Source organism: Microchirus variegatus (assembly GCF_963457635.1).
Source record: "Microchirus variegatus genome assembly, chromosome: 14".
In the NCBI taxonomy this organism is placed as follows: domain Eukaryota; kingdom Metazoa; phylum Chordata; class Actinopteri; order Pleuronectiformes; family Soleidae; genus Microchirus; species Microchirus variegatus.
In genome coordinates, this window is record NC_139815.1 from 8,777,287 (window position 1) to 8,803,353 (window position 26,067).

The following is a 26,067-nucleotide window of genomic DNA, read 5'->3' on the forward strand; positions in this document are numbered from 1 at the left end:
AAATAACATTTCAGATATCCACAACGTCATTCTTCCTAGGACAAATCACTTTTGCCATTCATGTGTATTGGGCTTTCGAGTTCAGATATCCACAACGTCATTCTGGATATCTAGAATGAACATTCTGGATATCTGCAATAGAATTCTTACTAGGAGAAACTCCCATTTCAGATATCTTCAATCCAATTGTTACTAGTCATAATTTTCATTTCAGATATCCAAACTGAAAAACTATTCCAGATATCCAGAATGTAATTTTGAAAATCTAAAATACATTGTGACTAGTAAAATTGGCATTATGGATATCCACAATTCGTATTATGACTAGTAAAAATTTAATTTCAGATATCTACAGTTAGAATTATGACTAGAAACAATATAATTGCAGATATCCATAAAAGTATTGTTGTTGACGGGTAGCTGTTTTAACATTTAATAGCTAGACTGATATGTATTACAGATATCTGTATTTCAATTATTCCTATTCAAAATGTCATTCTTCCTAGGACAAATGACGTCACTTCAGTGCGGATTCATTACAATTACGGTAAATGAAAATTATGAGTAGTAACAATTGAATTGAAGATATCTGAAATGGGAGTTTCTCCTAGTAAGAATTCAATTGCAGATATCCAGAATGTTCATTCTAGATATCCAGAATGACGTTGTGGATATCTGAACTCGAAAGCCCAATACACATGAATGGCAAAAGTGACGTCATTTGTCCTAGGAAAAATGACGTTGTGGATATCTGAAATGTTCTTTTTGACAAGGAAGAATCAATTACAGATATCTGTAATACATATCCAGTCTAGCGATTAAATGTTAAAACGGCCACTTATACTTTTTAAGGATTTTTAGATATCTTAAATGTAGTTTTGACTAGAACAATCAAAGTTGTAGATATCTTGAAATAAAATTTCTACTAGTAAGAATGTTATTGCGGATATCTTTAATTACCATTCTGACTAGTGAGAATACAAATGTGACTACGAGAAATGCTATTATTGCTATCTAAAATGTAATTACAGATAGGAGTGTGGTTCCATTGAATGTTAAAACGGCTTGCCATAGGCGCACTAACGCCGCTAAACGAGCTAATGCAGCTAACTGTTAAACTCGTAAACATGACTTCACGTGTCTTTTTCCAGTCAGTCGTCATGGAAACTTGTCACACATTAATGTGCGTTAACCTAGTGCCTAGCACTATTTCTTTTTTTGGGGTTATTTTCTCGATTAATGGTTTGGTCTATAAAATGTCAGAAAATGTTTTTTTATTGTTTTGTTTTTTTTGTTTTTGTTTTTTTAAACAAAAAACGTTGATCAGAGTTTGTCAAACCTCGAAATGACGATATTCTCAAATGTCCACAAACCAAAATTATTCAGTTTTAATCATTTCTTTGTTCTGTGGCGCAAAGAAATAATGAAATTATTATTATTATTATTATTCACATTTAAGAAGCTAAAACAATTAGAAATCTTGTTTTAACAATGAAGAAAGCTTCAAACCAATTAATCGATTATCAAAATATCAAAATAATAATAATTAATTGTTTCAGCTCTAATAAATACTTCAAAAACACTGAAAAACATTTAGTTTCATAGCAACAGTCTTAAAGTATCTCAACTTTAAAAGCGTGTGTATAACTTTTCTAAACTTTCTCTTAATCCATTGGGCTTGTTGTTTTTGACTCAACATGATATTTTGACACGGTTCAATTTCACTTCAGAGTCCTGGTATTGAGCTTCTCGTCTTCAAGTCTTGATCCGACACTCGATCCAGACTTGTGTTATCATGTGTTTTACTATTTGCCGCTGTGACAAATTTGCCTGAAATTCCCATATTCTCACCCAAATGAATGATTGCCCTCAGCAAATGAATAATGGACTCAGTGACACTCTTTTTCCACACTGTTTTGGTTTATTTGAAGAAAAGTAACTGACTTACATTTAGCTTTTTTTGTTTTAATTGTATTGTGTGTTTGTGGTAACAAAATCACCCTCTCAGTTCACTGCAGCTAGTTTTTTTTTAATCACTTTTGAAAGTTTATCATAAAATGAACAACAAACTAAAACACACAAGATAGAACCTTTTTGAATGCAATTAAAATATTGTGTTAAACTATATTTTAATTGTCACCGCTACATGTTGTAAGAAAAAAACAAAAACAGCTCATTGTGCTATACAAGTGATTGTGGTAATTATGGTTAATTTCAGTGTTACTGCAGCATTTATTTTTGCCCAATGCATTCTCATTCATTATGGCTTTAAATTAACAGTGTACTTTGAATGCTAAATACTTTTCTACTACTATTGATTTCACTCGAAGCACAGCCACTGCTTTCCTACTAGACGTTTCTGACTCGTTCCAAGCAACTGTGGCTTATTAACAGCGGCTCTATTTTCCCTTTGTAATGCCAAGTGAAAGAGCCGCCATGCAAAACAGAAGCACCCGAGAACAAGCAGAACTAATAGATCGCAGCCCATATTAATCATATTAATTACACTTGTGGTTTTTCTGCCCTGAAGTTTCTGCAGCGAAAAAAGGCCTGCAGAGTTTCCCCTCACTGTATCTGGTCAGTTTTGTGTGTCGGTTGTGTTGTGTGTGTTTCAAAGTGATAGTTCGGAATTTTGGGCATAAGACCTATTTTCCAACTCAGCCGGTGTGATGGAGACGTCTGGAAACGTTTTCAAGAAATTTCATTCAGTTCTTCTAGTTTCCGTGCTGGTGCTATGGCTAGCGCAAGTCAAAGCTAGCATGGCATTAGAAACACTCATACCGACTCCACAGTGCACCCGAGGCAAATCGATTGTAACGGCAGACTATCGATGTACATATCTGTGTTGATAGAATACTATTTGAAACAAAACTAACCTCGCATTGCATGAATTTTTGAGGGACTTCTTTCTCAGCGCTGCTGCTGCTGAGACATAAATCCTTCAAATTGTAAGGTTGGTTTTATTTCAAACATTCTATCAACACAGATATGTACATCGATAGTCTGCCATTACAATCGATTTGCCTCGGGTGCACTGTGGAGTCGGCATGAGTGTTAATGAGTGTGTGAGTTAATGCCATGCTAGCATGTACCATTGACTTGATTTTGAAAGGGGGCAGAAGTGTTTTACTTTGTTCCTGTGTCAGACTTGCTGTGTCCACGACTGTGGCGCGACTCAGCAGCGGCAACGGCAAAAATAGAACTGCTACCTATCGATGACGCTGAGGTGCGGCGAGCGGTTTCTGGGACGCTGCTGAGACGTGCCGCAGCACGCCCCGTGGAAATGCTCACATTGATTAGAATGGAAGCGATCAACAACGGCGACCGCGCCGCTGACGTTCCGCTGCTGTTACACGCCCGGTGGAAATCCAGGCTTACCAGATAAGATGAAGGTGTTTTTTTGGAATCTTTCTGCTTGTAATTTCCCTCGTATTTAATTGGAAACACCATAAAGTTGAAGGCCATTCCACGCTGTGACTCTCACATTGACGACATCATGGAATCCATCTCGACGCCAAACGGTTTCACTTCACCGCACGTCAGAGTGTTCGTAAATGCGACATCTGCGACATGAATTTAAGAGTTAGCTGATTATTACTTCGTTTTCAAAGTGGCTATTTGTCACTCTGGTGCCATGAGTATCACTCTCCAGAGAGAGATATTCCAAGAAATAATTACTACCAAATATAACAGTTGGGCAAACACAATTCCAGAGGTTGTTCAGAATAATAGCATTTCTAAATCAAGCTGCAGTCTAAGTATAACTTATTATATCAGCCCTTATATTCTATGACACTGTAGCTTTGGAAGTGAAGCTCAATTATGTTACGGCATTATGGAAAGGTTGGACTCAAATATTTTTCCCTGTGAGTTTATTAACTCAATGTGACACAGTCTTTGTTTTGAGCTTGTCAAAGTCAAGGTCACAGTAAACTCAAACCGAGGGATCAGCATGTAATCCCTTTTTGGGTGTTTTTATAAAAGGTTTCTGCCAAGAGGATTTATTGTAAAGAAAAATATTGCTTTTTGTTTCACTTGTAAAATACTCCAACATTTTAGCTGTAGTGAGAAGCGTCAAGGTTTTACCTGGTCAATAACCTTTTGCTTATATATAAAAAAACAATAACTCTCCACATGGCTATTATATTGATGTAATAGAAATAGAAGTGTAGAAATGAAGCAGAACATACACACCGCTTTTCTTTCTCAAAGGTTTGCTTCATTTTACCTACATTATTTCCCCCTCAAGCGAGCAGCCATGTCAGCCTCAATCAGAGATTGTGCTCGTTGTGATTTCTGACACTCAGCCGCTGCACTCACTTCTGTGAAATCGTCAAGTCGGCCACTGCTCCACTGGGCCTTATCTGCCATGATTCTGATGAGCAATTCTGTCTTTAAGAGGCTATTTCTCCTCAAAGCAGCCACAATGTGCTCCGCATCTGTTTCTTTGCTGTCTGGGATATTTGACATAGCACGTGTTAGGGACCTCGCGCACAAGGCTGCGAGGACCCTATTGCAAATCAAGGAATTATTATTATTTTGATGTTCCTCCTGCCGCTTTCATCTCGAATTTGAAACGCTAAGCGTGCGTGAAAACGGACGAAAATTGCCACGCACATCAGAACTGGCAAAACATTTTATAAAATAATGGACTTGCGAAAAACCAACGCAAAATGGCTCAGTAGCACCCCCACAGGTCAGGCTCCTATGGTTTCCTTTTGTTTTGACAAACAAAAAATCCTCTTGACACCATGACCTCAACTCAACAGGAAGCCGGCCATCTTGGATTTGGCGTATATCTTGGCGTTTCGCAAGTTTCGTCACTGTACTTGCTCGTCTGAGGGCGTTTATCCTAGGAAGATGAAAAATGCGTCAAATTGTACTAGACCCATTCAAGATCAGATGTTGTTCAAATGTAATGCAGATTCAAAAGGGCGTGGCCACGGCAGCCATCAGAATTTTGCCAAATTTCGATTTGGCTCGTCGGGAAACTCGAAATGCACTATAACTTTGCCATACATTGACCGATCGGCATGTAACTTCTTAGGTGGCACGAGACCCCGCCCCTGAACATGTCTAAGTTTGCTTCATTTTACCTACATTATTTCCCCCTCAAGCGAGCAGCCATGTCAGCCTCAATCAGAGATTGTGCTCGTTGTGATTTCTGACACTCAGCCGCTGCACTCACTTCTGTGAAATCGTCAAGTCGGCCACTGCTCCACTGGGCCTTATCTGCCATGATTCTGATGAGCAATTCTGTCTTTAAGAGGCTATTTCTCCTCAAAGCAGCCACAATGTGCTCCGCATCTGTTTCTTTGCTGTCTGGGATATTTGACATAGCACGTGTTAGGGACCTCGCGCACAAGGCTGCGAGGACCCTATTGCAAATCAAGGAATTATTATTATTTTGATGTTCCTCCTGCCGCTTTCATCTCGAATTTGAAACGCTAAGCGTGCGTGAAAACGGACGAAAATTGCCACGCACATCAGAACTGGCAAAACATTTTATAAAATAATGGACTTGCGAAAAACCAACGCAAAATGGCTCAGTAGCACCCCCACAGGTCAGGCTCCTATGGTTTCCTTTTGTTTTGACAAACAAAAAATCCTCTTGACACCATGACCTCAACTCAACAGGAAGCCGGCCATCTTGGATTTGGCGTATATCTTGGCGTTTCGCAAGTTTCGTCACTGTACTTGCTCGTCTGAGGGCGTTTATCCTAGGAAGATGAAAAATGCGTCAAATTGTACTAGACCCATTCAAGATCAGATGTTGTTCAAATGTAATGCAGATTCAAAAGGGCGTGGCCACGGCAGCCATCAGAATTTTGCCAAATTTCGATTTGGCTCGTCGGGAAACTCGAAATGCACTATAACTTTGCCATACATTGACCGATCGGCATGTAACTTCTTAGGTGGCACGAGACCCCGCCCCTGAACATGTCTAAGAATGCAAATTTGACCCAAAACGTGCAGTTTGATCGGGAATAGCCGGCTGTGACTTTTCTAAGCGTTTCCAGTAATCGTGGTGACAAAAATCGCAAAAAACTCCAATAATTCTCTCATAATTCGTTTCACATACACACAAATGGGAAAATGAGAAAAATCAAGCCCACTTCGGAGCCTCACAGTGTCGTCATACTTTAACGTAGAAACGTGATTGAAACTTTAAACGGGTCACAAGTCTTGGGACTTTTCTCACCTAAGTCTATGTTTTGATACATGTTACGTTTTTTCAACAATCGCAGTTTACGTTTTGTACTTTTTGGGCCGTTTCGAGATTTCTGAATGTGTGTGGACCATGTGTGCTGTCACACTAGTTTTGTTGTTGTTGTTTTTTCTTCAGAATCTATATTTATTTCTTATCGTGCTTAAGAATCTCAGTCTCTCCCAGCACCACGACTGCCCCGCTTCTGTAATGCCAATATTCTGTAATTGACATTTGCTGTGGCACATTTAAACTCCTGTTGGCATTAGGCGCAAAATAGCATAAACCCATTACAACAGGCGTTGAATTGTCTATCCCCTACTTTGTAATTCTGTGAGCCAAATAAATACAAGCACGTGCACAAAATAAGCATCTCACTAAAGGAAAGAGGAGCAGAGGAAACTCAAAATAGGGTTGGGATGATTTTTTTTTTATGCTAATGGAGTTATTACTTCCCTCTTCATTACCATACAAATAGCAGCACTCCACTTGTGAGCAGTTGCTAGCTCCATTATCTCCTGCAGGCGCTATACACTTTGACGGGCTGTGTGATAAATCTGAGCTTGCCCTCACTGGAAAGATTACTGGGGTTCTCCATCTGTCCACTCTGCCTGTGCACGTGGAGGCTTCTCAAATCTCCCTTAAATCACTGCCAAATTTATCTCTAATTAAGTCATTAAAAAAAAACACACACAATAGTACTCAGTGTGCATGGAAGAGCCAAACAGCTGAATTGTAGGGTGACAACCTGCACATTACATATTACTCACATATTAGTGAATTGTAGCTGAATGCGTTTAGTTTGACTTATGGGGGAAAAAAAGCTTTTGACATATAGAGCAAGACTCCAACAAAGCATACATTTGAGTTTCATCATCACTTAAAACTAAATCAGCCTAAATCCAACTTGTAAGTCCCTCACAGACACACTGTAAGATTCAAACACACACACACACATACCTTTCTTGCTAGTGAAGCGTTCATTAGTGTGAAGATGCAGACATCAGCAAGATTTCATATTTAACAGTCTTGGGTAGAGAGCCAGTTCTCGTGGTCCCAAAAGCATGCAATTTTCATCAAAGAAATGGGAGATGAGGTCTTGGATCCTTAGAGCACTGTGTCACAGGACAAATCGCGCATTTCATTGCCTTGCTCCCAGCACTTAATATTTACTTTTATGATAGTTTTACTGTGTATATAAATAGGTGGGAAATTCATCTCTGCCATGCGAGGAGGAGATAGTAGATGGTTGGCAGAGCACAAAAAGCTCAGATATTTATCAGCTGACTTCAGACAGTATCGAAGAATATTTGCATAATGGAAAAACTATGAGGAAGTTTACCAGGAAATCCACTTCAGGAAATGTTTCTTTAGTCTTTGGTTTTAAACTGGCATAGGCTGTCAGTTACAGGTTAAAAAATGCATAATTTCAGATGTGAAGTCTCATTTAAAACCATAAATCCAGTTACCACTAGAGCATCACTGCTCCCACGAAGGCAAACCTGCATTTTAAATACATTACTTTTTTTCCATTGCTGTACTGTAAAAGTCTGCTGATTTTGACAGATGCTGTCAAAAGTTAGGAATTTATATATGAAATGTTCGCACAAAGGCAATCATTCACGAGTAAAGCTAATTCCTTTGAGCCTGGAACCTGGAAGAGATGTAGCTGCCAAGGTAAGAATGGGGATTGACAGTGACAGGTTAAGGATTCGAGTGTTCATCCTGCATCTTGCTTTATGCTCACGAGAGACATACTTTTGACCTAGTTAAGGAAGGAACTACATTCTTGCATTTGTGCAAAATTGGCTTTGAAGAAATATCTGGTCAAAAAAAAGTGTTAATTTTTCACTGTTTGGTGCAACAAGAGACTGTTTGGTAGACAGCAGTAAAAATTTATTAAAGCACTTGCTTAAAGCAAGTGTAAAATCCAGATATCTGTATTTTCAATTGACTTATTATTCAATATTAGTTAAATTACACCTCTGTACATGAAGTCATCGATATGGAGGACCAAACCTGACGTAATAATAAATAATTAAATACAGAAATAAATAAATAAATGTAGGTGAACAGATATGTAGAAATAAATGTAAAGCATGTATTTATTTATTTATGCATTTATTTATTCCTGTATTTATTTATTTATTTATTATTACATCAGGTTTGGTCCTCCATACATTGACAGTGTTAGACACCAGTTCTTTACATATAACAAAATCTAGCAAGCTTTCAAAATACATGTTAATATAATAATGATGTATCCCAAACCCTTTTGACACATTAAACAAAAAAAGTGTGTGCTTGGGAAGTTTTGTTTTATTCTCGGTCAGATTTCTCAAAGTGTTGCGTCTTAATAATTGCTAACTGATACTCTTTTTGTCCAAAAAAAGCAAAGATTAGAGAAAAGCCTTAAAAAATATATAAAAGTAAATGTGTGAAACCAAGCTTTTTTTTTATCCTCTCCTCTCTCATTAATCATGACATGAACTCTATCTAACTACCCTTTGGAGTGGAACTAAATGCACTAAAGGAAGCACTAAGTTAATTGTATGTAAAATAGTTGAAACTACCTCCACTTTGCTGCCACAGGAAAAGGCTGCTCACACTGCTGCATTAGTAGGAACAATTTAATTATGGCAGTAATGTGGCAGTCACCGGCGTCTTAACCCTATACTTGTCCATTTAGCATCCCCATTAAATGTAAATTATACTGGCTATATATTTTTTTTTATTATTCGAGCAGGGTTTTAAATGCGAGACTTAACAACCGTAATCAAGTTAAGGATCGAGGAAAGGTCAAAGACATGCATTGTCTGCACAGCTTGTAAATGTCAAGATATTTCAGAAGACATGTCAGTTGACAACTTGGCCTTTCTGTTGTTGAAGTTTTGTCTCTCTGCCTATGCAGGAGCTACAGACCTATAGATCTGATAGATGTTGACTTTAACAGATTGTTTGAAGTATGAATGGCTGCCTCTTGGTCTGTTTGTATGAGTAATAGTTTGTATCACATGGTGGGTGGGTTGTTGAAATGTCAATGTTTTCCCACACAAAAGGGAACTGGACAAAGGAGAGAATTAGCAGGAATAAAAGCCTGAGTGCAGACAAATAATAGAAAAATTACAGTCCAAATTTTGTGAAGGGGGCAGCTTTTATATGTCTTTATGTCTTAAGTGGATGACGTAAAGCAATGCATTTAAATAATCCCTCATTATATGACTACAAGGATAACCTTCCATCCATCGATTATCTACCGATTTATCCTCCACCAGAGGGTTGCGGGGGGTGCTGTGCCTATCTCAGCTGACATTAGGCGATAGGCGGGGTACACCCTGGACAGTTCGCCAGTCCATCGCAGGGCCACATATAGAGACAAACAACTAGGGGTGCACCGATGCATCGGCCGACCATCGGCATCGGCCGATGATCCGCTCGTTAAGTGCCATCGGCCATCGGCAAAAAAATATGACATTCACCGATGGCAGTGGCCGATGTTTATGTTGATTTGAATGTCGCATGAACGCTCTGCTCGGGGGGGACATATAACCATGCCCACACAGGGCATGGCGACCCTGTGGGAATATTTCACTGTCTCAGAAGACGATCCCCGTCATGCGGTTTGCACTGCGTGTAAAACTAATATTTCAAGAGGCGGGACAGCGCAGCGTCACAGATGTTGTGGCTATTCGCAGAAAAATCGTCGGCCACTTTAAACACTCACCCCTTGCCTATTCGCGTCTCCAGGCTGTGCAAATCCAGTTGGAAGCACGCACTTGCTACATATACCGCAGACTACGACCTCCCCACCACTCTCAGTGTGCAGCAGTGGCAATTAATTGAAAACTTTATAACACTGCTCTCCCCGTTTGAACAATTGACCAGAGAACTTAGCTCATCAGAGGCATCGGCTGCCGACGTCATTCCCTCTGTGTGAGCCCTGAGATGTTTTCTGAGCAAGCAGACTCACACCGACCACGGAGTTAAAACAACAAAGACCGCATTACTAGATGCTGTAAATAAACACTTCGATCAAATCTAGTGTGATCCCATGTTCTGTATTGCTACCTTGTTGGATGCCAGATACAAAGATAGCTAATCGGCCGGTGCCGGTGCCGAGGATGAGACGCACGATGGAGTGAGCGCACATCTACAGCGCAAGAGGCAAATTTATTTATTTTCCTATTGTTTTTACATTTACACTTGCTGTACATTTTAGTTTTGACAAATATTTTTTTCTGGGTGATGTAGGTACTGAAATGGTTATTTACAGCGTACAGTCTGGCCTTGCATATTTCTTACACCACTGATTATAAGTACATTAACTTTGAGTCTTGTTTTTTATAGACATCTTTTCACGGGAATATAGATTGTTCCTGAACCTCCAGAGTGCAGCGTTACATCCCCGATCTTATTTCCTTCCTGCAGTGGGTAACTTTTCAAACACATGCAGCACAAAACAAAATCCCAATTCTACCTTGGAGAATTACTTTTGTTCAGAGATGATCTATGTAAGAACTGTATGTTTACACAAACATCAATTTCATGCTGAGATGTACTGTACGTCCGACATTAGGGTCCTCCTGGACTACATTTCAATCATTTTCAAAGCATAATCTGAGCAGACAAACAGCAGACGAACGGGTATGTTGTTGCTGTTAATATCTGACTCACACATTTTAACATCTCTATGCGTATTCTCTTAGTGGCAACTTCAATAAAACGTGTAACTAGCACTTTGTAACGTAAGGTTTATGCTGTGCAGCATAACAAAGGTTACAGAACAACTTTGTTATCTGATTTTACAAAGCATGGCGGCTACAGTTCAATTTAAATTTGTCCATCTCATCGGCTACTGAATGGATTGCCAAGACATTTTGAAGCCACATTGTCACATGTCATGTTTAGATCAAAATGAATGTCACCCAGCCTCAGCTTTCCTCTGTGCGGATTTGTTAAAATCAGTTGTAAGCAGTTACTAGTTATACACTCTTAGAAATAAAAGTGCTAAGTAGAACCATATAAGGTTCCACCTGGAACCCTTTTGGAGGGTTCCACCAAGAACCTTTTTAAAACCCATTATTCAGGAAAGGGGTTTTAAAGGGTTCTCTGGATCAAAATGGTTCTTACTGGAACCATTAGTGTTACCAAGAACCCTTGAAAAACCCTTTCTTCGGGAAAGGGTTTTTCAGATGCAAATGGTTCCAGGTAGAACCTCAGCCCTTGTAGAAGGACCCTTTTGGAACCCTTATTTCTAAGAGACCAAGAACTGCTGTTTGTGTGTCCATTATTATTGAAAACATCTACTTCGTAAACCAGACGTTTAGCTGTGTTGGTTGTGAATATGAATTCTGGCTTTCAATGGTCATATTTCAAACTAAAGCTGAGATATAAACACTGCACATGCTTTAGATCTCAGTACCTGGAATGCAATCCTTAATTATAAGTTAACATCTAAACCTTTTATATTTCAATAATTCTCTCTAATAATTTACACTCTCTTCAACCCATAGTTAATTTCCTTCAAATAAATCATCTGAATGTGTTTAACTAAGTATAAAATAAACAGTTATTAACCTTAAGTCAGAGTGATTTACTTTTCAAGACGACCCGAGCCACTGATGCATCAAGAAATGCCCGGATTGTTTTTAACCCAGTGTCCAAATGTTCTGTGTTGATTATTTTTTTGCAGGACATCTCTAGAGTTCAGAGAATCGTCACAGACAGTAAATCACCCATGAACACTGGTGTAATGAGCAGAGAGGGTGGCGCCATTAAAGAGTGCCAGATGGAAAAGGTGAGTGTTCAGAGTAATTAATTTGTAATGGCCTATGTGACCTCGGGGCCTGTATCCATGAGTTTCACCTGTTCACTGAAGTCATGCTCAGTGGCCCCACGCCCTCATATCCAATGTTATAGAAGCCACTTCAGCTACGAGTGTCTTCATGAGGTTCATTAACTGCAGCACATTTCAGCTTAATTATAGATCCCTTGAGTTAATAGATTTATCCATATACACTTAAGTAGTAATCATCAGTTTTTATTACACACATTTCTAAATTATTACTGTCTCACTGATGTTAAGATGTTTATCTGTTTGTTTAATTATAGGATTCTTATTTTTGAAAATGTGGAAAAAAGAATTTACTTTTGTTAGAATAACTTTAGTGGTTTTTGGTGCAAAAACTTAAAACATTGATTATTCGATGGGATTAATTAATTTGATTGATAATTTACTCGACAGAGGAATAATCTTGTGTCAGTCATCAGGGGAAATACCCATTGCTTCTTTCTTTCTTTAAAATGTGAGGATTTGTTGCTTTTATTTCTGGTTTGTATAAACGCAAATGAAAAACCTTTGGGTTTTTCCCTCCTGGGTGGAAAAGGGTGATGTGTCTGTTTTTTATTGATTGTGTATTGAATGTAGACATAAATGTTTAGATTATTGTGTTGTATCTGCCTGCCTCCACCATATATCCATTTCCAAATGCTATGATAAAACCTTAAAGAAATTCAACTAAAGGTTTTACGATAATTTCAACAAAACACAAATGATGTGAAATTAAAGATGACCTTAGACAATTTTAACTAAAATAAAATGTACCAATAACAATATGTAATAATTCAGGTCATAAAACCATATTGTGTGAGGTCACAGTGACCCTGAACTTTGACCTTCAACCACCAAAATGTAATAAGAACATTTTCAGTCGAAGTAAAAATTCAATTTGAAAAGGAAAAATCACCTCTCTCAGAAGATACTAGTTCTTTGATTTTCCTCAAGATTTATCCCAGCAGTGTGTTTTAACTGCATGCAGAATTGTAGATAAGAGTGTAAACAACATTTGTGAGAAGAATTTGAATCACGACTGCACTGATGAGCTTCTTTTAAACATGTGAGGGAGTCGTGTGTCTCACTGACACAATGAAAAGCAACTTCTTCTGTCAGACTTTGGTGCACAGATTTTTTTCTCTGGGATCCAAGTAACCATGACAAGTCGGTTATAACTGAGGCAAAGAGGATTTGATGGAAGCAGGAAAGCAAACATGGTAGAAAAGAATTTTTGACAAGCGATTATCAAGAACTATTAAGGCTTAGCTGATTGACCGCATATGAGACATGCCACCCCACAAAAGGAAATGTCCGTCTGTAGAAACTTTTTCAGAGATTGTTTACTCAATGAAAAAGTGCCAAAAACAATGTACACTGCTGTCCAAGAATCGATCAGACAATATTGGCTGGGTTGTAAAAATCCTTCAGCAAGAGGGAGAAACATAAGAGGAGACATATTCTAAACAGACACTGGGATATTGTGTTTGCTCATGAACACTGCTTCCTCTCCTCCTGTCCTCTGCTCGCTGTAGGTTGGCAGGAAATGAGGAGAGACAGGTTTTTATGAGTGTGTATAGGTTATTGTCAATGCTTCAGTTTGAAGCTGAAATGTAAAAGGTTCACTGCAATCTAATAAATGATATGCTTTCCATAGACAAAGCTAATACTTAACTGTTTGAAATATATATGCTGCCGGTCAAAGGTCTCGGGGCGCCTCGATTTTTCAAATACTAAATTTGCATAATTCAGTGTTGCAGGCTTCTATTTCACAGCATGTTTTTACCTGTGGCGATTGCTCTCAGACAGCGAGGGAAGCTCGGCTTCCTCTAAAATGCTGTCGATATGTACTGTGTTATATTTACATTTCAATGCTAAACATGCACTAGAACCAGATAAGAGTGTGTCAATAGTCCGTTCAACAGCTGTTTATCACAGAGGACGGATTGTCTTGCGTGATTTTCATATTCCCATAGCAACCTCAACATTAAAACCACCTGAAGCGCAGCATTCCACTGTTCTCTATGGGATAACGCCTTGGGTGATTGGACAAAATGTTACAAAAACTTCACTTTCACAGAAGCTCAGCTTCTCTTGGACTCCATGGAACACTATTTAAATGTGAAGTAAGTAGTTTATAGTGACATCTAGAGGAGAGGCTGAAATTTACAACAACGAACTGCTCCTCTGCTCAGCCCCTCCCTTCCCTGAGCGATACGGTATCCGCAGCCGGTCAAATGTCGTCCTCGTCGTCTTTCTCCGTGTCAGCAGATGAGGTTCGTGAGGTGAGGGAGAGGGCGAGCTACCGCGGCCGTAGCAGACGAAGCGGAGATAGTGGAGGCGGGACTTCCGCTACAAGTAAAGCGACGCTTGATTAGTTCTCTCGCGCTTGTCCTTACAGGCTCCGGTATAAACATGGCGTCTCGCTGCTAACAGTGGCAATGCAGTAGTGACCCCGCGACCATGTTATTTTACATGACTTTTTGAAACACTACGAAAATGAAACAAAAAAACCCTTTAAAACCCTGTCCCTTTCCTTAACCGTCACAAGAACAGTAACCGTAACGTGAGGCATGACCTGAAAAATATCAGTAATAACTGCGAAACGGAAGATAATTCGTTCACCGAACGCAATCGAGTGTCATTTGATTTTCGTAGGATAATGCGCGAAAAACGGGGAACATACTTTTACCTATTCATACGAAGCCTTCATGAGAAAACGTTGCATAGTTATGACAGTGCCATGTCACTCTTATGTAGATACCTTCAAGTAAAGTGTAAGCTAGCATTTCAGTTTCACATAATTATTGTGTTTAGTTGTTCGAGGTGTTCGTTTGCAGAATTTATGTATAAAAAATTGGACCTGAAATGAGCTTCCCTTGTTTCAAAGACCAGCAGCTGCCACTGGTTTCTATTGGTTTCAGACCGATGTAGTTGACAGTAGCTCAGTGGTAGAGGGAGTCGTCTTTCACCTCGAAGGTTTGGGGTTTGATTCCCAGCTCTAAGGACTAGTCTACTAGTCCTTGGGCAAGACACTTAACCCCTTGTTACTCCTGTTCCATACCCATTCACATGCTGGGTAAACCAGAAGTGTAAAATACAGACCATTTACATTGTTTAAAAAGAGCAAAGTTACTTGCTCCCATCTGAGCAACCATGGGTGTGTTGGTGCATTGCTAGCTTGAGGCAGGAGAAAGCATTAGTGCTTTTGACCAATGATAACCTGGTGGGGAGTCGATGGCGCTGTATATCTCTGGTAATTTAGGAGCACATTATCAAGAAAGTAATGTAGGGTGCACAAGCACGTATTTTCCACATGAGCTGACAATCAGTGCATGTACCATAACAAGCAAAGTGACACTGTGCAAATTGTCTGCAGAGGAGTGTTAGTAACTTCACTCAACACACTGTCAAGGTGAAAATGGACTGGACTTTAAAGTCCTTACAAACGATAGAGCTGGCAACAACAACTGTTGCTACCATCAAACCAACAAAAGTGGATTTGAACACATAAAATGCACTTCTGCCACGCAATGGATGCACTTAGATTCTTGCAATAGCCCTCTCTGCATTTATGAAATAACAGCATAGAACAAACAAACAAAGCTTGTTAGATAATGTATAGAATCAAGTCGAAGTAGCCTAATTTAATTATTTTTGACATCAGCTATCAGCTGAATATGCTTGTTATGTTCTTTCTGCAATTGAAATCAAATATTATTCACCTTATGTTACTTGTTGTGTCATTCCAAAGCAGCTCCGCATACTTAAAGTCTGGAGAGTGTGTGGCTCTATCATCCTTTGAAAACACTGAGTGCGTTTACATAAACGGAATAGACCGATATTGCCGTTATCGGTTTTTGTAAAACACACCTAGGTTTCTGTCAATAATCTGATTTCTTTCAGACATGAATACACCTTAAAAGGTTTATTCCAGTTACTCGATCATTGCCAGTAATCGTTTTTTTAGTGTGCATGTAAACACATTCACTGTCTTTGTTTCCTTCTGTTTTTTAGCTATAATAATGCTGTATGATGAAGATTTGACAAAGGAAACAATCTTTTTTTGTTGTGTGTGCCTTATTATCATCGTTATAATAGATCAGTTATTTCTCAAATAATGGATCAGAGGGTTTTGTATCAGTTTGTTCCACTGCTTTGTACAGACAGGGTTTACACAAAGCAAGGCTACTTAAAACTTAATCTCTAACATGTTGTAATCACAATAACCTTTTGGGATTTTTCACTAAAATGTGCAAGTATATTGTTGTTGTTTTTTAAAGCGGGTAAATCTGTGAAAAAGTATACTTGGCAAATGTTTGCATTGTTGCCTGTCTGTTAACAGCTGGTGCCCCAAAACATAATTTGACCACAAGAGATAAAGGAGGAGTAATTAATGGACTTTGATGTGACGGTGCTCAGTGTCCATGCTGAGTAAAGCTACGTTTGGGTTCAAACAAGTCACATCAAAGTCTTACATAAAAGCAATAATAATGACCATGGGTGAAAACGGCTCTGCGTTTATCACAGTGGGGGGATGATTGACGTTGCTTGTAGCCATGTGTTCAGCTCTGTTAAGAGAAAACAACACATCCTGTAGGGCTGCAACTACTGATTATTTTCCGTATTGATTGTTTCATGATGGACTATTAGGTCTCTAAAATGTCAGAAAACTCTGAAAAATGCCCATCTCGATTTCTTAGCACCCTAGGTAAGATCTTGAAATAGCTTTATTTTTCCTCTCTCTTTTTTATTCTCTTCCAGCCAACAGCAAACATAAGGGGATTCGGTTGAAGATGGTGTTTAAAAATCTAAGAAAAGAAACACAGTTAATTACTTGAATAGTTCTTAAACATTTAATTAGCAGTTTTATTGTTGATTACTATCATAAAGAAAATGAGAACATTAACTGGGTGATTTTACGGTTGTAGTCAAAAGAAAGGCTGTGTAAACTTGTGCGAAAATCCAAAAGACACACAATATTAATGTCACTCATGACTACTAAGGGTTCTGGCTCTATTTTGTTTGTGTTTGCTTTGAATAAACCCAGTTAGTTTCCCTTCACTGCACTATATCTCTGCTCCACAGACTGGGGTCAAATGCTTCCAGAATCAGACGGAGGAATCAAGCCCAGAAAGTAAAAAGCTACCAGAGACACAGCAGGTATGTCATGGTAACAGTAAAAGATGCACATCAACAAATCATCAGTCACTCGATTGAAAGAAAAAGTCAAATGAGGTGTTTTCGTTTTGGGGCTGTTGTTTTTTATACTGATAAAAGTTTGCTTGTTTTTATTTCTAATTCCCTTGTAAAAGAGCTACTCAGCTGTTAGGCTAATGTGAGCTACACCAGTAGGAGCAAATAATGCATTTGTTGTGTACTATTTTAATTTGATTATCTGCAGTTATGTTCAATGACCTGTTTTGAGAAATTAGATCATGTTATTGAGCAGAAAGACGTGGGAACTTTACTATGCAAAGTGTGTATAAATATAGGCTTTAGATACAGAGGTAAATGTGTTAATAGAACTAAGCACCTTTTAGTTTTGAATGATAACTTATAATGATAACAGAAAAACATAGAATATAGATTATTGCAATTTACCATATTATTATCCATATAATGTGACGGCTAGTAACTAGATCATTTTAAACACACAGTGTGTAATATACACTGAACAAAAATACAAATGCAACACTTTTGCTTTTGCTCCCTTTTTCCACGAGCTGAACTCAAAGATCTAAAACTTTTTCTATATACACAAAATATCCATTCCTCTCAAATATTGTTCACAAATCTGTCTAAATCTGTGTTAGTGAGCACTTCTCCTTTTTTAGCTACGCTAATGCTAATCGAAAATAAAAACATTTGCGTTGTGCCTAATGAGGTTGCACAGTGTTTGTGTTATGTTAACCCTACGCTAATGCTAATCGTAGCCTCGCTAGCTTACCATTGGAAACAAGTTCGCCAAGTTAGCCGCAAAATAGAAGCATGCTAATGCAAAATAAATATGTGCTCGCATATTGGTCAATGGACACCTTGTCGTTTCAGTATAGCAGCATGTTCTGCGGTGAACCGCTGTGTGTGGACAGCCTTTCGCTCCCACCTCCCCACTCCAGACATGCAGCGCAGCTGCTGCTGATGAGCCGCTGCCTGCCTGCTGTAGTGTGATAAATCAGCCAAAGTGCAGCATGATAAATCAGTGAAAATTAAAATTTGTCCAAAAAATTTGAATATCAAGGATGAACACCATCGGGCCATGCTCAACCCATCCAAAGTCTTAGGGCGATCTGACTAACAGTCAGTGAGATATGCCTGTCACAGTCAGACGCAACTTGCTTTATAGATAAGATACTACTAGGGGTCTCTCATTCGAAACAATATCAAAATACCTAATTTGATGATGTCATGAAGCAGTTTGGAGTGGTTCTCTGGTTAAGTTTTGGTGTCAGAACACACAGCAAACAACAATCAGTAGTTGTGATCCATTAATGAAAAGAATGCACACAATAAAATGCAAAAACAATGACTACACACTGACAAACTAGAAACACGGTACTATTTTAACTCTTGAATTCAGTCAAAGTTCTCTAAAAGCCTCTGTGGGGACCGGGAAACGCAAATCACGTCATTAAAAAGTGACCAACATTCCACAACAGCAAAGTACGACATGAAAAGACACAGCACTTACATCGCACTCCTTAAAGAAGGCAGATAATCTGCTAAAATCTAATTTTCATTGTGCCAGTGTCACCCATATTCAACGCCCTGCCAAAGCCTATATGCATAACTGCCTCCCTCATCATATTATTGAATTGAGTCGCACCTGTTTGGCAGTAGCAGATGGCACCGCAAAACAATGCATCTCATTTCAGTGCAGTGCAATACAGTCGAACTGAGCGACTGCCTTGCATTCCAAGTGGCACTGTTCCATTTATAGACACGCAGCCTATTTTCACGAGAGAGAGAATAAAAAGAGGATTCAAAAGAGATCTTAACAAATGTATATAGATTTGGGTTATTTTTTGGGACGTTTTTTTTGTGCCAGAAAGACTCGGTGAGAGTGATTGGCAACAGCTGTAATGCAGCAGTTTACTTTGCCATTGATATTAATAATTATAATAATAATTACACTGGGTTACAAAAAAAATGTTAAGTTGTCTTTGTCTTTTCGACTGAATTAGGATAATTTTGCACCGCTGAATCCAAAAATGATATCCATTTTTCTCAATCAGGTCAGGTTTTTATGCTACTTTGATTCTGAAAAATCTGATCTTTTGACTAAATTGATCACATTTTTGTAACATTATCAGTGGATGTTGTTAATATTTCTCATCCAAAAAAGGTTTTAGGAGAAAAAAAAAAGTTTTCTAACAGATTCATGTTAGGAACAATGGTGTATTCACCACAGATGTAGCAGAATACGCCAGGGTTATTTTTGCAAGATCTTCTCATCGAAGCCATTTCATTCACTTGTAATATATAAAAAAACAATTAGTCATAAGTTGGCACATGCAAAATCTTCAGAATTTGTTCATTGCAAGAAATATAAAATAATTTTGCATCATATGATGTGAAAATACCCGTAAACAAAAACGTTAAAAAACAAATATGTAGCTTTGTTCAGAAAGTTTACCTGATTGAGCAAAACCAATGTGATTTTTGGATTCAGCACATCAAAATGATCCTTAATCAGCTAAGAAAAAAAATTAAAGCTCCCATAGAGTGGTCCTATCGCACATATGTGAGTTATGGAGGTCTACTTGCATACATTAACTTGTTTTTATGGTCAAAAACATCCTAGTTGCTGTAAATGAGCCAATAGAAATCTCTCCTCACTGAAGCTCTCGTCAGTCGCACTGTTTCAGACTGAAATCTCACCCCCAGAAGACAGACTGTGTAGTGATTGGCCAGCCAATGAGAGCTTTCCCAACTGTCTTGTGATTGGCCAATACCTGGAAGTGACATAATTAGCACACCAGCTCTCAGAAGCGCAGCTCCCCCTCTGGAACGGTGGATGCACTGCTACTCATTGTTTTGATAATGTTTTAGGATCAGTAATATAACTGACAAACAGGAAGAGATTAATATTAAGAATCACTTCGGTAAAATACCTTTTCTTTTTTTTAATTTTTCTATTCATTTCTGTTGTTTTCTCTTTGTGTCGCATTAATGCGTCTATAATAAACTCTTTCCCTTGCTTGTCTGCTGGTGCACAGCACTTGCCATTCATGGTGTAGTGAACAGTTTGATTGGTAATGATGAACATTCTAGTCTCTTTGGATCAATCTGCATTAAAGTTGCTCCTCATTCCTGTCACTGCTCCATGCACCTTCATTAGAATGTAGTGTGAGACAGCGGACCTGAGTGGCATTTCTCGCTGCATTAAAATGTTTTTTGATTGTTGTGGAGCCACTTGTTGTGTTTTCAACCAAAACACAAAGGAAGGTTCAATTGAAAACAGTCTGAGATACATTGTACCATAAGCAATCATCTATTGACTGGGTCTGCTGTGGCAGACTCATCAGGAGAGGCTCTCATTGATGTGGCCTTAACAGTGATAGCCTGATAGACCAGAACCACATACCCACAGTGGATTTTTCAGGCAAATTAATGAGCAAGTCAACAACACGGAGTGAAATAGAATCTTGCTTGGTTAATACAGTTTCTGCTTTACAGCCTTTATTCATACGCTGGTTGTCTGCCTGCACCCATCATTATGACTTTTGAGGGGTTTTTTTCTTTCTTAAGTTAAAAATATAACATGAGAGCGTGTCAGCAAACCCTGAAATTCTCAAAGAACAGAGCAGATAAGCACATTGTTCATCTCTGACATTCCTGAAATCATTAGAGTTGTGCAAAAAAGAAGCACACTGCCTGAAATGTGAAGAAAAAATGTTTCATATTTTCCATATAAGCCATCAGTTTTTTTTTGTTTATTTTCTTCCCCCACAAAATAAAAGGATGCCATCTTCTTGCTATCACCCACATATTCACTGACAATTTCTCCCATAGGGAAAAAGATTTAATGCGATCCTAAGTTTTATATTACAAACCCCATTTTCACAAAAGTTGGGACTCATTCTAAAATGCCATAAAACCAAAATACTGCGATTCGTTAATTCACTGGAGTCTGTTTTTAACAGATAAAAGGACAAAGAAAAGGGCAATTTTACTGTTAAATTTAACTGTTGGATAAAAACTAAATTAGAAATTGATGCCCAACCCATCACCTTTTTTTGTAATTCTACTTTTTAATCAGTTAGGAATTGACGATACTAATTTTTGCAGATGAACATGTTTATTTATAAGACTTAAGCTGCTCAACAGTCTGTACATACAGTATTTGCTGTTTTATAATGCTAATTGAAGACAGATAATAAAAGACCAACATTGTTTGCAGTCTTTAGCAGACATTAAATGAATCAGAAATAAACTCTATACATTGTTAATGTGGTAAACGACTATTCTAGCTGCAAACGTCTGGTTTTAAATGGAATATGTACATAGGTGTATAGAGGCCCATTACCAGTGTTCTAATGGTACACTGTGTTTGCTAATCACGTTAAAAGGCTATTGGATGATTAGAAAACCCTTGAAACCCCTTGTGCAATGATGTTAGCACAGCTGAAAACAGTTTTGCTGGTTCTTTGACGAAAGGGCAATATGATTATTTTGAATAAAAATAATTTCTAATCTTGTCAATGTCTTAACTATATTTTCTATTCATTTTGCAACTCTTTGATGAATAAAATTGTGACTTTTCATAGTAAACACAAAAAAATAGTATAGATGACCCCAAACTGTTTGACCGGTAGTGTTTTACTTTTGCAGACTTACAAACTATCCCAACGTGTGTCGCATCCTAGCCACATTTCTTTTTCATCCATGTATTTGCAAAATACAGATATGGTTTGTCCGTGAAAATCTTTCTTTGTAAGTTTCTCTGTTAAATTGTCCCAACTTTTCTGGAAATTGGTGTTTTCGATTTTCCAATAACAACATTATTATCATGTAATTATCTTTAATGGCAGTCGCCCAACAAATGTCTTTTGAGCTATCACACATAATAATTGCTTTGAAAGTTTTATTTCAAAAAGTGTCGGTCATTTTCTGCCCAGTTTGAAACCATAATTGATTTGTTTCTTCATCTTTCACTCAGGAGCAAATCTCAATCTAATGACCTGACATTTACTGTGAGAGACCGTTTTTTATCACAATATTCTGTTTGGCCATACAACGCTGAAACTGATTATGGTCAGTTTCAGAGTTAACTGCCATCATCCTGAGCATGATGGGATAAAAATAGAGTTGCACGTGGACTCTAGTTTTTTTTTTATTATTATTTGTATTTCTTAAGCCAGCAGAGACACAATACAAATACAATACAATAACCCACTGCCAGGCAGAGTGATGTGTAACTCTGCAATTTGCAAACAGCCAGGAAGCCGTAAGGCATTCTCCAAAGTGACATTGGTAAACACAAAACAGATGCTTTGCCAAGGGAATTGGTTTTTAGTGCCTGTGTACAGCTTAAACATGTCATTGCCAGAATGGCTTAAATTATTCAAAATGCCACAGAAGATTGCTTTCATTAATGAAAAACACCATGGCCCGATAATTTCCTCTTTCAAATGTTACAAGGAAATTGTGGGAAAAAAAACCAGCAGGATAACAGGACTAGATATACCACACACACACACACACACACACCTACTTAAAGTGCATTGTGTTTAATTGTGCCGTTGATCTGTAAACAGACTGCCGTTGCTACTGTTGCTCTTCAAACTCCAGTTTCACATCATATCAGCAATTTAATTCACATGTCCTCAGTTCTACTGTGATCAATAAATGCCACAGCCGTTAAAAGTCAAGACTTCATTCATTAACGAACACATTTTGACATGGTTGTGTTGACTTTTAACCTTCAGCCAAAGGTCGTTTGAAGCCACTTTGAGGAGAGTCTAGCGTACTGAAACTGAAACTTTCTGTCACTTTTTTCAAGTCAAGTCACTTTTATTTATATAGCACATAGAACATCCCAAACACAGTTGCCTTGAAGGGCTTTACAGTCTGTGCTGCAAGTGACACCCGGTGCAGTGTGCAGTAGATGTCACACGTAGAGAAACGTTATATATAAAATGTAAAATTCAGAATAGAAATGTATAATTCACAGAAATGTTATGCACAGAGAAAAGTGCAACATGACACTGCTGCTCTTTAGATTGCCTGTAAACAACTAAAAATTAAAGGTTCAGTTTAATGTAGACAGATTTATTAGTACTAATTATATACATAATTGGTTAAAATGAAAAATAATTTGGTTTTTACAACAAAATGTGTTGCATTTTGAAGCAGCACAAAGAAAGACGTATGTCTTTTCAGGTTGTTCTCTGACGGGTTGGAAAAGGGAGGGGTAACACCTTCACGTTAGAAAGCCATATCCTTTTTTTAGCCAACCACCCCAAAAAGGTAAAGCCTTTTGAATTAAAGGTCCCATATTATGCAAAATCAACTTTTTAATAATTTTATTACTTATATTTGGGAGTCTGGAGGTCCTATCAGTCTGCAAAGTCCACGAAATTCTTGGCTCCACAGTTCAGCACAGAGTTCTACACAAACTTCCAGCCTCAGAGGATTCATCTGTCCAGTGGATACATGTTATATATGACAGCAATGTGCCTGCTACAGCCTGCAAATGATCACTTTTCCAAATGCTAACTGCTTTTAGCTCCCAGTAGCCTCTGTGGCTGATGTCATTTCCTGTCCCTTAAGTTTCATTTTACTTAAAGAGCTACTCCTCCGTTCTGAACAGGGCTGTGATGGCAGGGTGATTGAACTGCTATGGTGCTTCATACTCATTATTATTATTATTTTCCCGAAGGAAATTGTTTTTGTCACATTGTTTTCGTATTTTGACCAAAGCACATCTCAGACATGTTCATTAGGACACCAGGGAACTAGTTTAACTTGGAGAAATAGGGTATAATATGAGTCCTTTGAAGCTTTCCAAAAAAACAACAACTGAACAACCTAACCCAAAGCTGCACATTAAGTTGGTTTCTAAACTCCATAAAAATCACTCAAGTATCAACTCAATGACACTGCCCATGCAGTGATAAAAGTCACTTTAATTTGAGTGTCTTTGGTAAATGTACTACTGTGCAGATGACCTCTCTCTGTCTCTCTGTCTCTCTCTCTCTCCCTCTCTCTCTCTCTGTCTCTCTCTCTCTCTCTCTCTCTCTCTCTCTCTCTCTCTCTCTCTCTCTCTCTCTCTCTCTCTCTCTCTCTCTCTCTCTCGCTATCTCGTTATCTTCTGAGCAGCAAAGGATCCAACCGCAGACTGGAAAACTCGACACAAAGCTCTCGGGTAACAGTGAGGAGGCAGAGGGAGGCAGCAGCAAAAAGACAAAGCCACAGAAATACAACTGAGTGGACGACCAATCATCCCAAAAACGGAGCTCCTGCGTTGCCCCCAAGGATCGTTCTAAGAGCACACACTTGCGCACTCTCACAAAAACTATGTGCGCTCACACACACATACACACACACATTTTTAAACATGCAAACGCGCGCACACACACACACACACACACACACACACACACACCACACACATGCATATCAGCATTGTTTGCGAAAGCTGAGACACTGGAATTGTCAAACTTTGAAATGTCATCTGAAAACCACCATAGTAAAATGGCATGCATTCTAGAAATTCTTTTTAAAAAGGTAGCAATGGCACTGGTAACTTGTTTCATGATTGTTCATTTGTTGTTTACTTATCTGAATTTTATTCCGAGTGAGGACACTGCTTTCTTAAATGTGTGATCTTTATAGAAAAATCCCTTTGCACTGGTGAGGTCTGACACTGTATCCTGTGATAAGTACAAATCGATTGACCACTAAAAAAAAAAAAAAACATCCCTACTGTTATTATTACTATACTACTACTCTTCCTACTCCTTCAACCCAACTTAGAATATCGTTTGTCACTCATTGTAGCACGGTTAATTTACTCCTCAACATTTTGAAATATAGAGGCTCAAGTTGGCTGGCCAACTGTTCAACATTTAATATTTCAGCGCTCTTCCTGCCTTTAACACTCCAGAGGCAAAGAGTCAAAGACTCACAATGGGTCGTCTCCCTGAGAATGTGCCATGCACTGAGTAGTAACCCCTAGCTACATGTACCTGTGTTACCTGACCTTTCTGTGTCCTTTCAATAAACTGTAATTTTCAGTAAATGTGTGAAGAATAAATGGTTATTTGTGGGAAAGAAATGAGTGAGCATGTTTGTGATCACGGGTGGAAAAGGTCGCGGAGGGGAAAAATCCTATCATTTATGCCGTCTGAATATTAAATACATGTCCAGCACATACTAGGTTGTTAGGGCGGTGGTGACAAACACAGGGACAAAACAAAGTGTTTTTCCTTTTCTTTTTGTCCTTTTTTTTTAAGAGCAATTATTCATCACAGTTTTTTTTAAAAGTGGTCTTGTAAAATTGAAACAATAGAAAGGCCACAGCTGTTTCTCTGTGCAAACTGCAAATCCAGCTTCTCTTTATGTTGTACTTGCAAATGCACTAATGTGATACACATTAGGACAACAAATGCATTTGCAATTTGCAGTCATGCAAAAATAGATCTATTAGAGGCACAGCTAACAATTATGTTCACAATGTTGTTGTTTTTAATCGTAATTATTTATTGTAAAAGTGAAAAATGCCCTTTGAAATATCTCAGACGCTGTCTGGACAAAAGAAAGAAAGTATAGAAGTATATATCCCCAAATACTGTTCACAAAGAAATGTTCTAATATTGATTTCTAGTTAATTCCAGATAATAAATAAATATGTATTTCCACTATAACGCAGCATTATCAGTGATATATTATGATTAAAAGTTCTTGCCTTCAGATGGTCAGAGATGAGATTGTTTTCTCTGGAGTAGCAATAAATATCTCAGTTACTCAGATAATAATAACATATTTGACACTTAGCAGAATAAATTCTATTATAGCATCATAA

At 38.2% G+C, this 26,067-nt stretch overlaps 1 protein-coding gene across 1 annotated transcript in view; it reads left to right on the forward strand.

The window, feature by feature from the left end:
* luzp2 (leucine zipper protein 2) overlaps positions 1-24,481 on the forward strand; it is a gene marked incomplete at its 5' end in the record, with an annotated part of 150,097 nt that extends 125,616 nt beyond the window's left edge. Inside the window, 3 exons of the mRNA XM_083901252.1 lie at positions 11,901-12,005; positions 17,127-17,201; positions 24,363-24,481. Coding sequence (XP_083757378.1) covers positions 11,901-12,005; positions 17,127-17,201; positions 24,363-24,470 — 288 coding nt within the window. The 3' untranslated portion in view covers positions 24,471-24,481. The remainder of the gene's footprint in view (positions 1-11,900; positions 12,006-17,126; positions 17,202-24,362) is intronic.
* Between the last annotated feature and the right edge of the window lie 1,586 nt (positions 24,482-26,067).